Below are 18,662 nucleotides of genomic sequence, written 5' to 3'. Positions count from 1 at the left end.
TATCTGTTGAAATGTTCACCAGTGCAAGCAACATTTTCCGTCAGCCGCTCACATCGGCCTCGGCTCCCTTGTAACATCACTTTCTGGTCACAGGACGTGATGTCAGAAGGGAGCCAAGGCCAGTGCGAGCAGTAGGTTGTAGATGAGGTGGGGAAGAGTGGGAAGGGTGATCGAGGGGGGGGCACACGGCACTGTGGAGAAAAGCGGGGGACCACACAGCACAGCAATGCCAGGCACCACAGCCCCGAGTGCCAGCCTCTCCAGCTACACCACTGCCCCCCACAGTAGTTAAACGCTGAAAATTGCACTTAACCAGCTATGGTGTAGCCAGCTCTGGAAGCCTAGTAATTCATTCCCGTTCCTGGGCATAACACCGGTGGCAGTCAGAAAAATGCTGATACTGCCAGCTTGAATACTGGTACCTATCTGTGCCTAGTGCTACGGTAACATTTCAACTGATGCCATGTAGTGAAAGCCTTTTCCAGGTCACGTGCGGTAAAAAGTTCCTGCGATTTAAACGGTGGCAGTGAGTTGTCCCGTGTTCACTCAGTGTTAGTCGAGTGCTCACTAAAGCAAATGTGCTAGCCCCCTCTGAAAACCGAGGGCCATGTTGTTTTTAACTAATAAATACCGCAAAACCACCACTTAGCCATGTACTTTCTCATCCCTCCCTTTGCCTGCCTTGGATTTTCTACTCTGTTTTTGTACTTTTTTTTCTGCCTCGGCTAAACAAATGTATGTTTTCCACTCCACAGGAAAAGGTAGCCAACAACAGTACCTGCGCTGCAAAGTCACGGATAAACAATTATTTGTTCTCTCAGTGAAGGGCCAATTAGCTAGTTAATGAACACCTAAATTTACGTTTTATAAACACCTAAGAATAGAAGCCCTAATTATTATAATCTTCGTTCCTTTCTAAATCATTCCAGACATTCTACAGGTTTTCTGGCCGTGGTAGACTGAGCCGTGAATTTCCAATCTATTGTCCATTGACTTTTAGAACCTTTTTCTAGGTGGTGACTCCTAATATAGAACCCAGCATTGCTTATCTATAATCAGGATAGGGGGGGTTCTCTGTCCCCTAAACTCATGTGCCCAACTTTACACTGAGGGAGGGGGGGAATTCTGTAAATGCCATTCAAAATCTGGCACCAGAAAAAGTTGCCGCCCTTTATACGTTCGGGCTTAATGCCGCTTCTTGCACCTAACTTCTAGCTGCTGAAACCTGATTAAATACTGGCGCCCAGCTCTGAGGTAGGATTCTGTAAAAAGATGTGCAACTTTTTGGAACGACCCTGCTCCTCCCATGGCCACGGTCCCATTTGAGTTGCGCGCTTTGGGCCAGATTTTATAAACTTTAAGAATAAATGGGATACCCATGTGGGATCCCTAAGAGGGTCAAGATAAGGAAATTGGGTCATTAGGGCATAGACAGGGGATGGGTAAGCAGAGTGGGCAGACTTGATGGGCTGTAGCCCTTTTCTGCCGTCATTTTCTATGTTTCTATGTAACTGCGCCTAGCAACACCTACATGTCCCAGACACAGCTGCCACTCCATTAGGCCCGTGTTTCACTCGTCTTAATTTGTCAGACGCCCGACGATGCCTAACTCAACCATGCCTATTCTCAAAACCGCGCTTGCTGTTCGAGATAGGCGTCATTAGGTGAGAGAGGGCGCCTCCACTTAGGCGTCCTAAGAGTCCAGCGCCAAATTCTTAAATTGTTTAATCTCTTTTTGTCGATTAGCTTGAAAACCAGCACGGTCGGTTATCACTCTGATGAAGTCAATTACAAAAATAAAAGGCGCTGATTCCGGACTCAGGCCCTGTTTATAGAATTCCCCAGTATAGAACAGGGCGCAGCCAGATGCAGGTGCGTATTTTTAATGGTTGACAATTAACTTCAATAATTAGTTATTATCCCAGGACAAGCAGGCAGCATATTCTTGATTGATGGGTGACGGCACCGACGGAGCCCCGGTACGGACAATTTTAGAGTGATTGCACTCTAAGAACTTGGAAAGTTCCAGTAGGCCGCACCGCGCACGCGCGAGTGCCTTCCCGCCCGACAGAGGCGTGCGGTCCCCAGTTTCTTAGTTTCCGCGGAGCTAAGAAGTCGCATTTTTCAACGGCTGTTGAAATTTTTTCTTATACGCCTTCCCGCTCGCGAAACCTTTTTGGGAGTTTTTTCCCTTCTTTCTTTTCTTTTTCTAAAAAAAAACAAAAAAAACGAGTTTATTTCTTTATTTTTTTTTCTTCATTTCGGTTTTGCCCCGGCGGGGCCTACTGCCACCATTGAGGTCTCGGCCTTCAATTTGGCAGAAGCCGTTTTCACTTTCATGCCCCCCCAGCCAGGGTTTAAAAAGTGCCAGCGGTGTCCACGGCCTATATCCCTCACGGACCCGCACAACTGGTGCTTACAGTGCCTGGGTCCTGAGCATCAGGCTTCCACCTGCACCCGCTGTGCCACATTAAAAAAACGTACATTAAAAAATCCCCAGATACAACAGCGATTACTCTTCGGTGCCGATATGTCCGATCCTGCGGCATCGACACCATCACAGTCGGCACCCACTTCGTCGACACCGCGCGATACCGCGCCGGCGTCGCAACATCCAGGTAAGCCGGCTAAGAAGCCTTCCCTGCTGGAGCGTCCTCCGGTCTCGATTGCAGCGAGCCCAGTCCTGCCGACCGTGAGGCGCCCGCGGAAGCGCTCCGCCCCTATCGAGGTGAGTCCCTCGACCTCGGGCTCCTCATCTTCGGGGCGTCGAGCAGCACCGCAGGTACCGCAAAAGAAAAAGGCGGTACCGGTGCCCTCTTTGGATGAGCGCATTGCAGCCGTCCTACAAACGCAGCTTAAGGAGCAGTTACAACAACTCCTTCCTGCTCTATTGGCACCGAACCTTCCGGTCCCGGTCCGGTCTGAGCCGCCGGTACCGGCAGTGGAGCAACCTTTATTGTCTGCGTCCACTGTCTCGGTACCGGTTCACTCGGCCTCATCGATATCGATGCCAGTTCTTGCACCGGAACCGAGAGCCCAGCATCAGTCGGTGCAGACTTCGGCACCGCTGCAGTCGGTAACATCTCCCGGTACCGTATCTATGAGGTCGGGTAAGTCGGCACGCAAATCCCGACACCTAGAACCCTCTACTCCGGAGTCTCGAGACCGTAGCTCCCATATTAGGGACCCTGATCTGTGGGGTGACTCCGAAGAGCCTTTTCTTTCTGAGGGTGAGTGTTCCTCGGATGAGGATGATCCTGTTATTCCTGATCCATCCTCCAAACATGATTCCACGTCTTTCACTTCTTTCCTGAAGGACATGTGCAAATCTCTCTCTATTCCTTTGGAGGCTGAGTCTAAAAAATCCAAGGCCTTTCTTGATGCCCTTGACTTTGACCAGCCTCCAAAGGAATTTTTGAAACTCCCTCTTCATGACATCTTGAGGGAAACTTTTTATAAAAATTTAGAGACTCCTTTGACTATCCCAGGAGCTCCCCTGTAAATTGGATTCATTATATAAAGTAATTCCTATTCCTGGATTCGATAAGCCACAGCTTCCACATGAATCACTGTTTGTGGAATCTACGCTTAAGAAGTCTGCGGGAGCTATTGTATATGCTTCTGTCCCTCCTGGCAGAGAAGGTAAAGCCATGGACAAATTCAGTAAGCGGTTATACCAGAATGCAATGCTAGCTAATAGATCTGGTAATTATGCTTTTCACTTTTCTTTTTATCTTAAGCATCTCCTTACCACCATGGCTTCCTTTGAAAAGTACCTTCCTGAGCGGAAACGACAGGCTTTCCACCAATGCTCGTCTTCTCTTTTCCAACTCCGTAAATTTATGGTAAGATCCATTTACGATACCTTCGAACTTACCTCCAGAGCAATGGCCATGTCTGTGGCCATGCGCCGCCTTGCCTGGCTTAGAGTATCCGAGCTTGATGTCAACCATCAAGATCGGTTGGCTAATGCTCCATGCCTGGGGGATGAGCTTTTTGGGGAATCCATGGACTCGACCACCCAAAAGCTCTCCGCCCATGAGACACGCTGGGATACTCTCCTCAAAACAAAAAAGAAGACTCCACCGGCACGGCCTTTCAGACAGCAGTCGGCCTACCAACGCTGTTATGTGGCTCGTCCATTGCCATCAGCTCCCCAGCAAACTAGGCGTCAACGTCAACAACAACGTCAGACTCCTAGACCAACACAGCAACAACCTGTGAAGCCGCCTCCACAGCAAAAACCTACGCAGCCTTTTGACTTAATTCTCCAGGGCATAGCCAGCGTTCAAACATCTACCCACCTACCTCAACCTATAGGTGGCCGTCTCACTTTCTTTCTCAGCCGGTGGGAAGTTATCACTTCGGACCAATGGGTCCTCAACATCATCTGCCACGGCTACTCTCTCAACTTTCAGACCCTTCTGGCCCAAAGTCTACCAAAAGAGTCTGCTTTGAACACTCCTCAGTCTTCCCTCCTTCTTCAAGAGGTTCAATCCCTCCTCCTTCTGAACGCTATAGAGGAAGTTCCTCTGGATCAAAAGGGGCAGGGATTCTACTCCCGTTACTTTCTAGTCCCCAAAAAAACAGGAGATCTCAGACCAATTCTAGATCTTCGCGATCTCAACAAATGCTTGGTCAAGGAAAAATTCAAAATGCTTTCTCTGGCCACTCTTTACCCTCTTCTCGATCACGGCGACTGGCTATGCTCCCTCGATCTCAAAGAAGCATACATTCACATACCGGTCAATCTGGACTCCAGACAGTATCTCCGCTTCATGATCAATCATTGTCATTACCAATACAAGGTGCTACCCTTCGGTCTTGCCTCCTCTCCAAGAGTGTTCACCAAATGCCTGATTGTGGTGGCTGCCTTTCTACGCTCTCACCACCTTCAGGTCTTTCCTTACCTGGACGACTGGTTAATCAAGGCCATTTCATCTCAGTCAGTACTCCTGGCCACCAACCAGACCATCCTTTTTCTACAACTCCTGGGATTCGAGATCAGTCTACCCAAATCTCATCTTATCCCCACGCAAAGACTTCAATTCATTGGAGCGGTGTTGGACACAATCCTGATGAGAGCGTTCTTGCCGTCCAACCGTCTTCAAACTCTTCAATATCTTTGTCAGAAGGTGCTTCCACAACGTTCCATCTCTGCCAAGCAAATGATGATACTCTTGGGTCACATGGCCTCGACAGTTCATGTCAACCCCCTTGCACGTCTTCACCTGCGCACTCCTCAATGGACCCTAGCTACCCAGTGGTCCCAAGCGACGGATCCTTGCTCACGACACATATCTGTGACATCATCTCTTCGTCAATCTCTTCAATGGTGGTTGATATCCTCAAATCTCTCCAGAGGTCTTCTGTTCCATCTACCTCCTCATCAACTTGTCATCACCACCGACGCCTCCCCTTATGCCTGGGGAGCTCATTTGAACGAATTTCAAACTCAAGGACTTTGGACAGTCCAGGAAATGAAGCACCACATCAATTTCCTGGAACTCAGAGCGATGTTTTATGCCCTCAAGGCCTTCCAACATCTTTTCTTTCCTCAGGTTCTTCTACTGTGCACAGACAATCAAGTTGCGATGTACTACATCAACAAACAGGGTGGGACAGGCTCTCGCCTCTTGTGCCAGGAAGCCCAGAAGATTTGGTCTTGGGCCACAGCTCGCCACTTATTCCTGAAAGCTATCTACATTCAGGGGGAACAGAATTCCTTAGCGGACAAACTCAGCAGAATTCTCCAGCCCCACGAATGGACTCTCGATCCTTTGACTCTCCAGTCCATTTTCGCTCAATGGGGCACTCCTCAGGTGGACCTCTTTGCAGCTTCTCACAATCATCAGCTGCCCCACTTCTGCTCCAGACTCTACTGTCCTCACCGTCTGGCAGCGGATGCATTTCTCCTAGATTGGTCCAATCTGTTCCTGTATGCTTTCCCTCCTCTGCCGCTCATGTTACGAACCTTGTTCAAGCTCAAGAGGGAACGAGCCACCATGATTCTGATTGCTCCACGGTGGCCCAGGCAGCATTGGTTCTCCCTTCTACTTCAACTCAGTTCCAGGGAACCTTTTCTTCTTCCACTGTTTCCTTCTCTGCTTACACAGCATCAGGAAACCCTTCTGCATCCCAACCTCCAGTCTCTGCACCTGACAGCTTGGTATCTCTCGGGCTGACTCCACATGATTCTCTTCTGTCTCAGCCCGTTCGGTCTATTCTAGATGCTTCCAGGAAACCGGCCACTCTGCAATGTTACCATCAGAAGTGGGCACGGTTTTCTTCTTGGTGTATTCTTCATCATCATGATCCCACTTCCCTTGCAGTGGAGACCTTGTTGGATTATCTTCTTTCCTTATCTGACTCTGGTCTCAAGTCTACGTCCATCAGAGTCCACCTCAGTGCTATTGCTGCTTTTCATGAGCCAGTTCAGGGGAAACTTCTCTCAGCTCATCCTTTAGTGTCCAGATTCATGCGGGGTCTTTTTCATGTGAAACCACCTCTTAAGCCGCCCTCCTGTGATCTGGGATCTCAATTTGGTTCTGTCTGCTCTAATGCTTCCATTTGAACCCTTGGCTACCACCACTTTCAAGTTTCTTACTTGGAAGGTACTTTTTCTTATTGCGCTCACCTCTGCCAGGAGGGTCAGTGAGCTCCATGCACTAGTTGCTGATCCACCTTTCACAGTCTTCTATCATGACAAGGTGGTTCTGCATACACATCCAAAGTTTCTTCCTAAGGTTGTCTCTGAATTCCATCTCAACCAATCCATTGTTCTGCCTGTTTTCTTTCCGAAACCTCACTCTCATTCTGGAGAACAGGCTCTTCATTCTTTGGACTGTAAGCGGGCTTTAGCTTACTATTTAGACCGTACTAAGCCCCACAGATCATCACCCCAACTCTTTCTGTCCTTTGATCCGAATAAATTGGGACGTCCTGTTTCTAAACGTACGCTGTCAAATTGGCTCGCAGCGTGCATTTCATTCTGTTATGCTCAGTCCGGACTGCCACTGGAAGGTTCTGTCACAGCCCATAGAGTGAGAGCTATGGCAGCATCTGTAGCTTTCCTCCATTCCACTCCTATTGAGGAAATCTGCAAGGCTGCTACTTGGTCCTCAGTTCATACTTTTACATCTCATTATTGTCTGGATGCATTCTCCAGACTGGATGGACACTTCGGCCAATCTGTTTTGCAAAATTTGTTTTCCTAATGGCCAACCTTCCCTCCATCCCTCTTTTTGTTAGCTTGGAGGTCACACATCAGTCAAGAATATGCTGCCTGCTTGTCCTGGGATAAAGCACAGTTACTTACCGTAACAGGTGTTATCCAGGGACAGCAGGCAGATATTCTTGCGTCCCACCCACCTCCCCGGGTTGGCTTCTTAGCTGGTTTATCCTAACTGGGGACCGCGCGCCTCTGTCGGGCGGGAAGGCACTCGCGCGTGCGCGGTGCAGCCTACTGGAACTTTCCAAGTTCTTAGAGTGCAATCACTCTAAAATTGTCCGTACCGGGGCTCCGTCGGTGCCATCACCCATCAGTCAAGAATATCTGCCTGCTGTCCCTGGATAACACCTGTTACGGTAAGTAACTGTGCTTTAGCACTCAGTTATTGACATTAGTTGGCTTGTTAGCGTATACAAATCTAGGCACCATTTACAGAATCCAGGGGTTAGCATGCAAAGTTGTGCACAGAAGTTATAGAATAAAGTCAGTTGTGTACGTAACTAAATATGTTAATGAGCTGAAAATAAATGGTAAGGAACAATAACTTGCACTAATTAGCAGTTACACTTGCAACAGACCTTAGCTGATATTCTCTAACATGTGTGCACAAATTCCATAACACGCAACTGCAAAGGGTGTGAACTGGGGAGGGGAATGGTGGGCTAAGGGTGTGCCCAAGACTTAGGCACATATGTTATAGAATTAGAGAATGACATGGAGGACACATTTTTCCAAAAAACAAATACTATGGAAGTGTAAAATAGAATACAGGCAACAAAATCACCTCCAGAAATCAATCACTGTACTGATTCACAGAAATGCTTCGTGCCATGCCTCAGAGACCTAGTAATATTGCAGAGACCTGCAATATTATCTATTTGGGCGCCACAAAAAAAACCATCAGGAGACTAAAACTAATTCAAAACACCGCTGTCCGCCTTATATTTGGCCTAAATAAATGGGAACACATCACCCCTTTCTATCTCAAATTTCATTGGCTACCGTTCGAATCCAGAGTCATATTCAAGTTTGCTTGCTTCTGCTACAAAACAGTACTCGGTTTATCCCCAACCTACCTCAACCCACACTTCTACCTGAATTGCAACACTAAGAACTCCCGCAGAATTCATCTGTTCGCCTTCCCCTCACTAAAACTATGTCACCTCAAAAGGTTCTTCGACAAAACCTTCGCTTTTCAAGCGGCTAAACTGAACCCATGGCTAGCCCAAATGGTGCTCGAGGCCCCCACCTACCTCGACTTCAGAAAGCTACTCAAAACTCACCTTTTCCACGGACACAACTCCTGATACCCTGTCCCCCACTACTCCCCCCCCCCCCTACAATGCACTGAAATCCCCTCTTTCTCCTTCTTACTGTAATATCCCTTCCCACTACCCTCAACCTTTACTTCCCTTCTCCAGCTAACCTCAACGACATCATTCTTTGTCAATTGTTCATTATTGTTCGTGCACTATTTGTAATCTCTGATATGTTTATAACTTTGATAAATTGCTGTGAACCGCCTAGAACTCCCTGGGTATGGCGGTATACAACAATAAAGTTATTATTATTAGTAGTACTATTCAGGCAGAAAACTGCTCGATACACAGTCAGGTCACAGTCTCAATCATTAGCTAATGGCATGTACATGAAGTACTAAATTCTTTTTTCTTTACTATTTGTAGTTTTTAAATTATCAATTTAAGTTATTTAAATATTTTAATAAAAAATATTGAAAACATCAAACATCGACCGTTCAACGATAGTGCAAAAACTTAAAACGGCACTTATCTTTATGGATGTAACTGTCGGCACTGAGCTAAAGACTCAATGGGGCCACCGTTTCACCTGCACTGGCTTCGTCAGGGGAAATTGCAAAAACAGTGCGGAACAGAATTTGACCTTGTTTCAAACAGAATACTCTCAAAATGGCCATTTTGAGAGTATTCTGCCTGAATACTAGGTCTCTGAGGCATGGCACGAAGCATTTCTGTGAATCAGTACAGTGATTGATTTCTGGACACATTTTTCCCCCCCGTCCCAGTGGGAACTCATTTTCCTGTTCCGTCCCGGCGAGTTATTTTCCTGTCCCTGCCCCATTCCTGCAAGCTCTGTCCTCATCTGCACAAGCCTCAAACATTTTTAAATCATAAGTGATCGAGACTTGTGCGGTTAAGGCAGAGCTTATAGGAAAGGGACGGTGACAAGACCCGCGGGGACGGGGAAATTGAGTTCCTACAGGGATGGGGGAAAAAATTTGTTCCCATGTCATTCTCTATATAGAATACATGAAAAATAAGCACCTAACTGCCTAAGTTGGGCACAAGCATTTACACCAGCCGTCAATAATTTTGTGCCACCTACTGCTCCCATTTCATTTAATAAATATGTTAAAACGCACCAGTCCTAGTACAGAACTTTGTTATTCACCTTTCCCCGTTGATGAAATGGACCATTTAGACCAGTGGTCTCAAACTCAAACCCTTTGCAGGGCCACATTTTGGATTTGTAGGTACTTGGAGGACCTCAGAAAAAATAGTTATTGTCTTATTAAAGAAATTTTGCATGAGGTAAAACTCTTTATAGTTTATAAATCTTTCCTTTTGGCCAATAATATTTTATTTTACTTTTGTGATTATGACAAACATACCGAGGGCCTCAAAATAGTACCTGGCGGGCCGCATGTGGCCCCCGGGCCGCGAGTTTGAGACCACTGATTAAGACCTGCTGTGTTGTCTTATCTTTTAACCAGTTCCCAATCCACAATACGACATCGTCGCCTATCCGTTGACTTTTTAATTTCTTCAAACATTTCTTACGAGGGACTCTTGTTAAAAGCCTTTTGAAAATCTATTATAGATAATATTGACCAGCTCGGCCCTGTCTGCATATTTATTAATGTCATCAAAATAATTAAAGAGAAGACTAAGCCAAGGCTTCTCTTTGCAAAGTCCATCTTGGATCTGCCTCATTAACCCATATCTATCCATGTGTTCAGTAATATTTTCAGAACAGCTTCCATCGTTTTGCCTGGCACTAATATCATGCTCACTGAGCTGTGTTTTTCGAGATCACCCCAGCACCCTTTTTCAAAAACAGGCATTACATTGGCCATCTTCCAATATGATGATGTAGTTTCTATGATGCAAGCCGCAGATCAAATATTGGCCAACTAGGTCACATCATGTCCTTGTTAGGTACAGTGTCCCCCTTCACAACTGATCTATGATTGCTAAATAATATACTTGCTTCATTGATCAAGTTCAGGTTCAACAAAATGTCTTTATTGTAATAAAGTAGTTTGAAGACCTTTAACTCGTTAATTCTTTGGCAAGGGATCGTTCTTGCCAACCACTGCTCCCCCACTGGATAAGGTGTGAAACTCCACTGAATCAGTGAAACAGAGATGACCGAGCTCTGTGCTGCTGGTGCCCAGTTCATGTAAGGAGCGGGCATACAGGACGTGAGGAGCACTTTGCAGCCTTAGAATGGACAGGTACACCAGCGTTCCCTGCAACGGAGATAAAGGAGAAATGGGCAGATGGTCATGAGACAATAGGAGGAAGTGGAAAACAGGGCTGCAGCATTTCCTACACAACTAAGACCCTACTTTCTCTAGAGGTGTGAGTTCGGGAAGGTCCCTTCTACGAATGTCCTTGAAAGCCTAGGGCTAGTCAAATTAAATCCTTTTCAGGTATTCAATAAGGCTTTTGCTGCCAAAATGGATTAATCCATCTCATGTTTTCAGAGAAACTCAAGCTAACAGGCAGGCTGTCAGAGGTGTTTTGGTGGCTGTGCCAGTAACAAATAAAGCACTGGGCTTGAAATCAAAGTAGTCTGCTGCCAGCGTGTGTGCGAAATCTGCATGAAGCACCTTCAAAACAGGGAGCACACAAAATTATGTACATGAAAAGCAAGGGATGGTCTATTTTATTTGGGAAAAGGTCAGCTCACCACAATTCTAAATTACTTTTTAAAGGAAATAAATTTATTCAATTTTTTTAACCACCTGTCCGTGATGCCAGGTGATGAATAATGGGCAACATATAAAATGAAAAAATAAAATCTGTATCAGAGACATAAAAAACATTTTTTTAAAAATCAGTCTGCTATTTTTCAGATTGTCTGCTATGCTAGGGAGTGGAGCATCACCTGTTTCGTGACCGGTAATATGAATTCCTTAGCATCTCTGAAAAGTCAGTTTAGGATGTACAGACTGTGGTGATTAAGGGGACTTTGGGGTTTGGAAAAATTTGTATTTTTGCAATAAGGTCCCTTATGCTAAGAAATAGCTCGCTAGGGCTGCCGAGTCTGTCTGTAGCTCCTGCTTCAGCCTCCTCCAGCTCTAGCTGCTTTTACAGTCCCCTTTTTAGTCTCTCCAGCTCCCCCAGCACTGCTGCAGTCTCTTCAGCTATCCCTGCTCTCTGTGCTGCTGCGGTAACCCCTCTTCAGCCCTACCCATGCTAGCTTCTCTCTCTGAATTGCTGCAGTCTGCTCCAGTGGCTCTCTCTGGGCAGCTGCTTCAGTCACACTTGTCTTCCTGCTCTGGCTATTCTCTCTGCTGCTTCATGCTTTTCTAGCTCTGGCTGTGATTTCTGTATTGCCAGGGTCACTTCTTCAGCCTACTCTGGACTTGGCTACTATCTACATGGTACTTTCGTCTGGAAGCTTTCTCAGCTGGAAACATACCTTGTGTGGCACACCCCCTAGCGCATCTCTCCGGCCACTGTGTTGGGGCCAAGTACAGAAGGCAAAAAACAGAGACCAATTTTGGTGGCTCTGCCTCCCTTGCATGCTTTGCATCCGTACCACCTGCACATAGCTCCCTATGGCCCTGCTTCTGTCACTTCCTCTGCCTTGTCCACCTCTGGTTGCTGTTATTCCTTCTTCTATTCTCCATGTACCAAAGTCCTGTTTCTTTCCAACAACCAGCACACTGTAAACTGCCATATTTGGAATAAACTAAACTGTCTCAGCACTGTGCAGGGGCTATCCTCAAGCAATGGGCAAACCAAAAGGATGCTCCTTACCACGGTTGCAAGCCTGAGATCTGTTAGGACTTATTCATATTGCCATATTAGTTCTTGACTTGTTGATCGGTGGCATGAAATGCTGCTACCATTTGGTTTTTGCCAGGTACTTGTGACTTGGATTGGCCTCCGTGAAGACGGGATGCTGGTCTGATCCAGTAAGGCTATTCTTATGTTCTTATGGATGTGATTTAGGGCCATCACCTACAGAAGACTACTCACCCTCTCATACCCAAGCTAAGCCCAGCAGCAGGATCTCCTTGTGGTTATTTATGTCATTGTAAGGAAGTCTTTTTGAGGGATCTTTGCTGTGGGTCTAGTGTTCCTTTCTCACTGCTTCCTTCTTGGTTATCTATGACTGTCTGGAAATCTTGCAGTTAGTCCAACAGTAAAATCCAGTCTTTCCGAGTTCAAGTGGACTTGCACAGTGAATCAGATGTACATCATTCCAGCTGATGTTTGGTTCTCGATTTTCATCACAGTTGCGAATGCTGAAGAGGCTGACCTGTGTCTCATTACCTTTAGTGAAAGCTTAATGTGCCATTGAGTAGCCTTCAGAGACAGAAGATAGAGCACATTGAAGAAATCGTCCTTGACTTGGCAGCACTTGATCATCATTATCAAACAGGCTAGTACAACTGTCAAAGTGTTCTTAATCTGTGTGACATCTGCCTGTATATTAATGCTAGGTCACTGGTATTAAAAAAAAAAGTCATGTGAACTTACATTCATTGGTCACTTGAAGTGATATTAACCCTTTAATTGGCAGATGGTGAAATGGCTGCTTTACGTAACTTGAGATTAAACGAGCGCAATAGTGCCAAATAAACAGGCATTTGGAGATGCAGATCTTCCATAAGAGCCATAGAAGACACATGTTGCTTCTGAGCAACAATGCCAAATAAAGGGCTAAGAAGGGGTTGTGCCAGAAGATTTCCTTGTGGTAAACTTCTTTTGTAGCAGCAAGCAACATCTCCTGTCTGCTGCTTGCACCAGCCTGATGGTGCATCCGCATCTGGAGTACTGTGTCCAGTACTCCAAGAAGGACATGGCGATACTTGAGAGGGTTCAGAGAAGAGCGACGAAAATGATAAAAGGTATGGAAAACCTTTCATATGCAGACAGGTTAGAAAGGCTTGGGCTCTTCTCCCTGCAAAAGCGGAGACTCAGAGGAGACATGATAGAGACTTTCAAGATCATGAAAGGCATAGAGAAGGTAGAAAGGGACAGATTCTTCAGCCTATTGGGAACCACAAGAACAAGGGGGCACTCGGAGAAATTGAAAGGGGACAGGTTTAGAACCAATGCTAGGAAATTCTTTTTCACTCAGAGGGTGATGGACACCTGGAATGCGCTTCTGGAGGTTGTGATAGGACAGAGTACACTACGGGGTTTCAAAGAAGGATTGGATAAATTCCTGAAGGATACGGGGATTGAGGGATATAGATAGAAGTAGAGATAGGTTATGATAGGTTATAGATAGAAGGATAAAGGGTTTTAGACAAGGATCACCTTACAGGTCATCGACCTGATGGGCCGCCGCAGGAGTGGACTGCTGGGCGAGTTGGACCTCTGGTCTGACCCAGCGGAGGCAACTTCTTATGTTCTTATGTCTTCTCCAGGTTCAACCTAGAAACAGTTTTCTGCTAAGTACTTGGATCATATGGAGTAACTAGTAGTCCTTCATGTCCTTAAGTATTCAAAGAAGCATTCGAGGATTGACTCATATTTGACTGAGAGATTGACAAAAACGATACTAATGATTTAGCATTAATCAAATCCTTCAATGGACTAGGACTTTGATGTCTTTTCAGTTTCTTTTCCCTCTTGATTTGACTGTTCTAAATACTGCAGAAGTCATGTTGTCGGATTCCTGTGTCTCGGGCTCCTCTTGCTGTGCTGCTGCAGTCTCCTTTTCAGTCCAGTTTTCTTATACTGCTGCAGTGACCTCTCCTAGTCTGTCTCTCTGTGTTGCTGTTGTCATTTCTTCAGCCTGCAGTCACCTCTCCAGGTCTCTGCATCTCCCCCTGATCTGGCCACTCTCTCTAAGCTACTGTATCACCTTTTCAGCCTCTCCTGGCTCGTCTCTGTTGCTGTAGTCTCTTCTCCAGTCTAATCTCCATCCCGCTGTGGTCACCTCTCCAGTCTCTTCCAGTCCTGGCCTTTCTTCAGCCTCTCCTGACTCTCTTGAATGTTTTAATGTACAGTGCTGCTGTACTCTCTTGAATGTTTTAATGTACAGTGCTGCGTACATCTAGAAACGCTATAGAAATGATAATTTATTTCGTTTATTTCGTTTTTTAGCCTGTCCTCTCAGAGGAGCTCAGAACAGGTGGCATTAGATCCCTAGTATGTGTCAAAGTAGGATAGATCCAGTGCAAACCGTAACCTGTTTACTGTATGTTATGTAGGTTTAACCTGTAACCCGTTCTGAGCTCTTTGGGGAAAACGAATTAAATAAATAAAATACAAATTCAGAATAACTAAATGACATACAGTTTCAGAGTTACATACGTAGTACGGGATGGGTTTCAGAGTTACATACTTAATACATTCAGTGATGGGAGGTTTCAGATTCAGGAGGTAAGGGATGATGCAAGGCTGATAGCAGTAGTAGTAATCTTATCCTGCTGCAGTGACCTCTCCAGCCTCCCCTGACCGCTCTGTGTTGCTGCTGTCACTTCTTCGGCCTCTCCCAGCTCTGGCTACTCTCTCCGTGCTGCTGGAGTCGCCTTTGCAGGTTCCTCTTCAGGCCACTTTCTGCTATTCCAGCATCCTCTCTATCTCTGCCTGCCATGACCTTGCCAACCTCCTCTGGCTCTGTCCCATGTTTGCTTTGCTGGGTGCCACTGCATCCATCTTCTCAGCCTTGTCAAGCCGCAGTTAGGTGTCGTCGTAGTCAGCAGGAAACCTTGAAGTGAAACCATGATGCTGGGCATCTGCGGTGCTTTTTCATCTCAGTTACAGTATTCATAAATCCATGTAATATAGTGAAGTTCCCTCCCTCCCACTCCATGTTAGTGGAAGTGTCAATTAATCATGCACTCCAAGGACAGATCAATCAGTGACCTAATTGGCGGAAGATTGCTCCGCTCACGGCTCAGCGCGGACCTTTGTGCAGGTCTAATGGGGAGTTATCATCATCGGGGTCAGTGCAGATCAGATCAAGAGTTACTTAAAGGCGAGCGAGCTCATTATCCAGCCTCTCCTGCATGAGAAATGTCAGCAGGAAAACAGACACCATGCTGCTTTATGAGTTCTGTGTCTGCGTTGAACTCTGTTTTCTTGCAACTCAGGTAAAGCACAGTATGTACACAAAACACATCTCAGGACCCATTACACTCACCCTGGACACACAGCTAAATTTGTCAGTATGCAGGCATGAGCCTGGATTTTGTCATTCTACAACAAGCAAGGAAATGCACCCACATCATTTATCTATTTGTTTATTGGGATTTATTTATTACCGTTTTGAATAAATTTACCTAAGGTGGTGTACAACAACTTGTCAACGAAGCCATGTACTGGAGCACCTCCAGCCCCCTCGCTAATTTCAGACACATAGGCATTCCTGCACTGAGGGCCAGTTTACCTCACCCGCAGTTCCACGATATTCACAGCTCTTCCCTCTCCTGTTGGCGGATAATACCAGAACTGGCAACATGAACCTAATCTGGAGCACTCTTCTTCACTGCTAACCAGTCTAAGCTGAAGCTGCTCCTTAATCAACCTCCAGAGCACACTTATTCACTGCCAGTCTAAGCATGGTGGTCTCGGGACAGTAAGCACCTTTTCTACCCTCTCCCGCAGTCCTAAATGACACCAGGAAAGGCATGCAAATCTTTTACCTCCACTCATTGATTCACCTAGTGTTGGGCTCCAACATAACAGCCCGACCTGCTGTAACAGGGCATGATGATGAGCCCAACTGTTGCTCTACCCCACTTTCTCCCATGCTTGGAAGCACTTCTCTGCTCGCTGAAGAGCTCACTGCAAAAGGAGCTTTGTCCTCCAAAACTGTACAATTCAAATCATAGAAAACTACTTCATCCCTCAGATCTATCTTCTCCGTGGCAGCCCATGGATCCTCTCAATCAGAGGAAATGAGCCAAGCAAACACCCAAAGGCTTCAAATCCTTCACGTCAAAGCCTGCAACAACAGGTAGTTCAGCTAGCTGTACCACTGGAGGATTACTCCAGCAGACCAAGACCCCATGGAAGGAATCCTCCTCACTATAGAGGTCCATGAGAGAAGCAGGTGTGTCCAACCTCACATCCAACTCCTCTGTGCAACCAATTGTAGTTTTGGTCACACTTCGTAAATCTTGCCCACTCAAAATCATCAGACCCGGGGCCAGTTCAGAGGTGCTAAGCACCCTTGTATCTCCACCACCAATTCTCTCTCACCCAACCCTACTGACTCCAGTTTGCTGCATTTCCTTCAGGCCAGCACCACATGCACAGGCAAAACTTGTGGTGGCGGAGCAGCGCTTTCTGTACTACAAGATCAGCATGAAGAAGGGATAGCGTTGTGACCAAACGTTTTGAACCTGCTCACAGTGGTGCCCTTAAGGGAGAGGAGGATGAGCAGTGGGAAGCCATAGCAGAGGCTCCCATCACCCCAAGTGTCTTTCTCAATTTTCTCTTTGGCTGGTGAAGCATGGGGATTTCTGCCAACCAGGCTGCTTTGCCCAGCCTGCTCTAGTGGCTGATTTGACCTTTCCTTCCTCCAATTCTGATGCCATATGCCACTGCCTAGGTTCAGCTAAGTGGCAGGTCCAGCCCTGCACTAACCTTGTATCTACTATCTCTTCTTGTGGAGGAGGGCACTGTGTCCTATAGGAAAGGGGAAAGGAGTAGATTTATCAACCAACCATTGTGTCACATCTGAAGGACTAAGTAGGGCCTAATTCAACCTCCAGTGCATCTATATGGGACTCATAGTGTTCTGCCTCTTGTAGAAGACTAGAATTCCAAAACCATAGATGGAGCAGGTGAAGCCAGTATTGAACTGGCCTAGGTACTGTGAATCCCACTGGTCACCCAGTTCATTATTTTAGGTCATTTTTATTTTTCGCATTGCTGTGATTTGTATTGAATTATGTTTTAGATTGAAATAGTGATTTTATGTTATATGTTTTTATTTTATTATATATGTTTTATAGTAAACAGCTCAGAATTGTTGGATGTGGCAGGATACAAATTTTTTTAAATAAAAATAAAATAAATATAAGAGCTCTTTCATCTGATGCTGCACATCCATTAGGGGAGCTCTCGTGTCTCAGCCTCGTTTTTTGATAAAACCATACAAAACCCAAGTCACTGAGGATGGTCCCTTCTTGGATTAGAATCATGGGCGATAATCCAACCTGACTTCCAGTGATTCATGTGCTGGGCATCCACCCCACCCCGTCCACCAGGGCAGAAGGTAGAGAGGGAGTGAAAACAAAAGCTGGAAAAATGATTTTTGCTTTATTTTCTGTAAACGTCATCCAGAGGTGTTCAGCCAGAGAATTTTTGAGTTGTGTCGTTTCCAGAATGTTAGATTTTCTTTCTTTCATCTTGTCGTTAAGGAGTAGTGTTGTTTAGAGTACAATGTTCACAAATAGGGTGAAAGGGCACTCAACAAAACATAGGGGGGGGAGGTTTCCTGCTCATTTTCATTTGCCGAACAACTTGGGAAATTGGATAACATTTCTTCTGTTGTTTCAAACGAATGCACATCTCTTGCACTGTCAAAGCTCTCAACTGCCACTCGTACCCATGGTGCATTGTGGGATATGTAGAACTCTTCTTATTTATTTCATTTTTTTAAATCCCATTCTCCCCAATGAGCTCAGAACGAGTTACTTCTTTTGACCACGTTTCAGGAAAACAGGTGTTCTAGATGAAATGGGGGAGTATATAGTAATTTTGGTCACATTTTGAGGGGGTTTAATTTGTTTGCTTGTTCATGACAAGTAAACATAAAACCAGGAAAGCTGAAAAAAAAAGTTGAAGAAACATAGAGGGAAGCAGCATTACAAAAGAAAGCATTCAGTTCTACTTTTAAAATGCCTCTGGGATAAGTATTTCACATTTTTTTAATAACTTTTTTTTCCTATCAAAGCACAAAGGTCTGCAGAATGGGATGGAGAGAAGGGAATGCATTGTTCAGTGTGACATTTCAAAGAGGCAGATAAATCAGTCCAAAGTACATGATGCTATGTATGCCTGCTTCTAGCTTTTCTCCTACCACAGGCGCAGGCAGGTTGCCTCAATTATATATAAAAAGAAGATGGGAAATGAAGAGAGAGAGAGGATGAGAAATCATAACAGCAGCTCACAAGGGAAGCCCACTGTTCTGGGATAAGCAAAAGAATTAATCCCTCCCTCCGCACCCTACCTCACCTCCTGTTTCT

At 45.7% G+C, this 18,662-nt stretch overlaps 1 protein-coding gene across 3 annotated transcripts in view; it reads right to left on the bottom strand.

Annotated features, from left to right (window-relative positions):
- Window positions 1-10,301: 10,301 nt before the first annotated feature.
- The window catches only part of SYNGR4 (synaptogyrin 4), a 34,176-nt gene continuing 25,815 nt past the window's right edge, over window positions 10,302-18,662 (bottom strand). For 2 of the 3 annotated variants that reach the window (XM_033962089.1, XM_033962087.1), the window contains exon 5: window positions 10,302-10,742. In XM_033962089.1, the coding sequence (XP_033817980.1) occupies window positions 10,551-10,742 (192 nt within the window). In that variant the 3' untranslated portion in view covers window positions 10,302-10,550. The remainder of the gene's footprint in view (window positions 10,743-18,662) is intronic. The other variant, XM_033962090.1, reaches the window with a different exon arrangement.

The sequence above is a fragment of the Geotrypetes seraphini genome, chromosome 10 (assembly GCF_902459505.1).
Source record: "Geotrypetes seraphini chromosome 10, aGeoSer1.1, whole genome shotgun sequence".
Lineage (NCBI taxonomy): Eukaryota > Metazoa > Chordata > Amphibia > Gymnophiona > Dermophiidae > Geotrypetes > Geotrypetes seraphini.
This window is presented reverse-complemented; position numbering and strand designations above follow the sequence as displayed.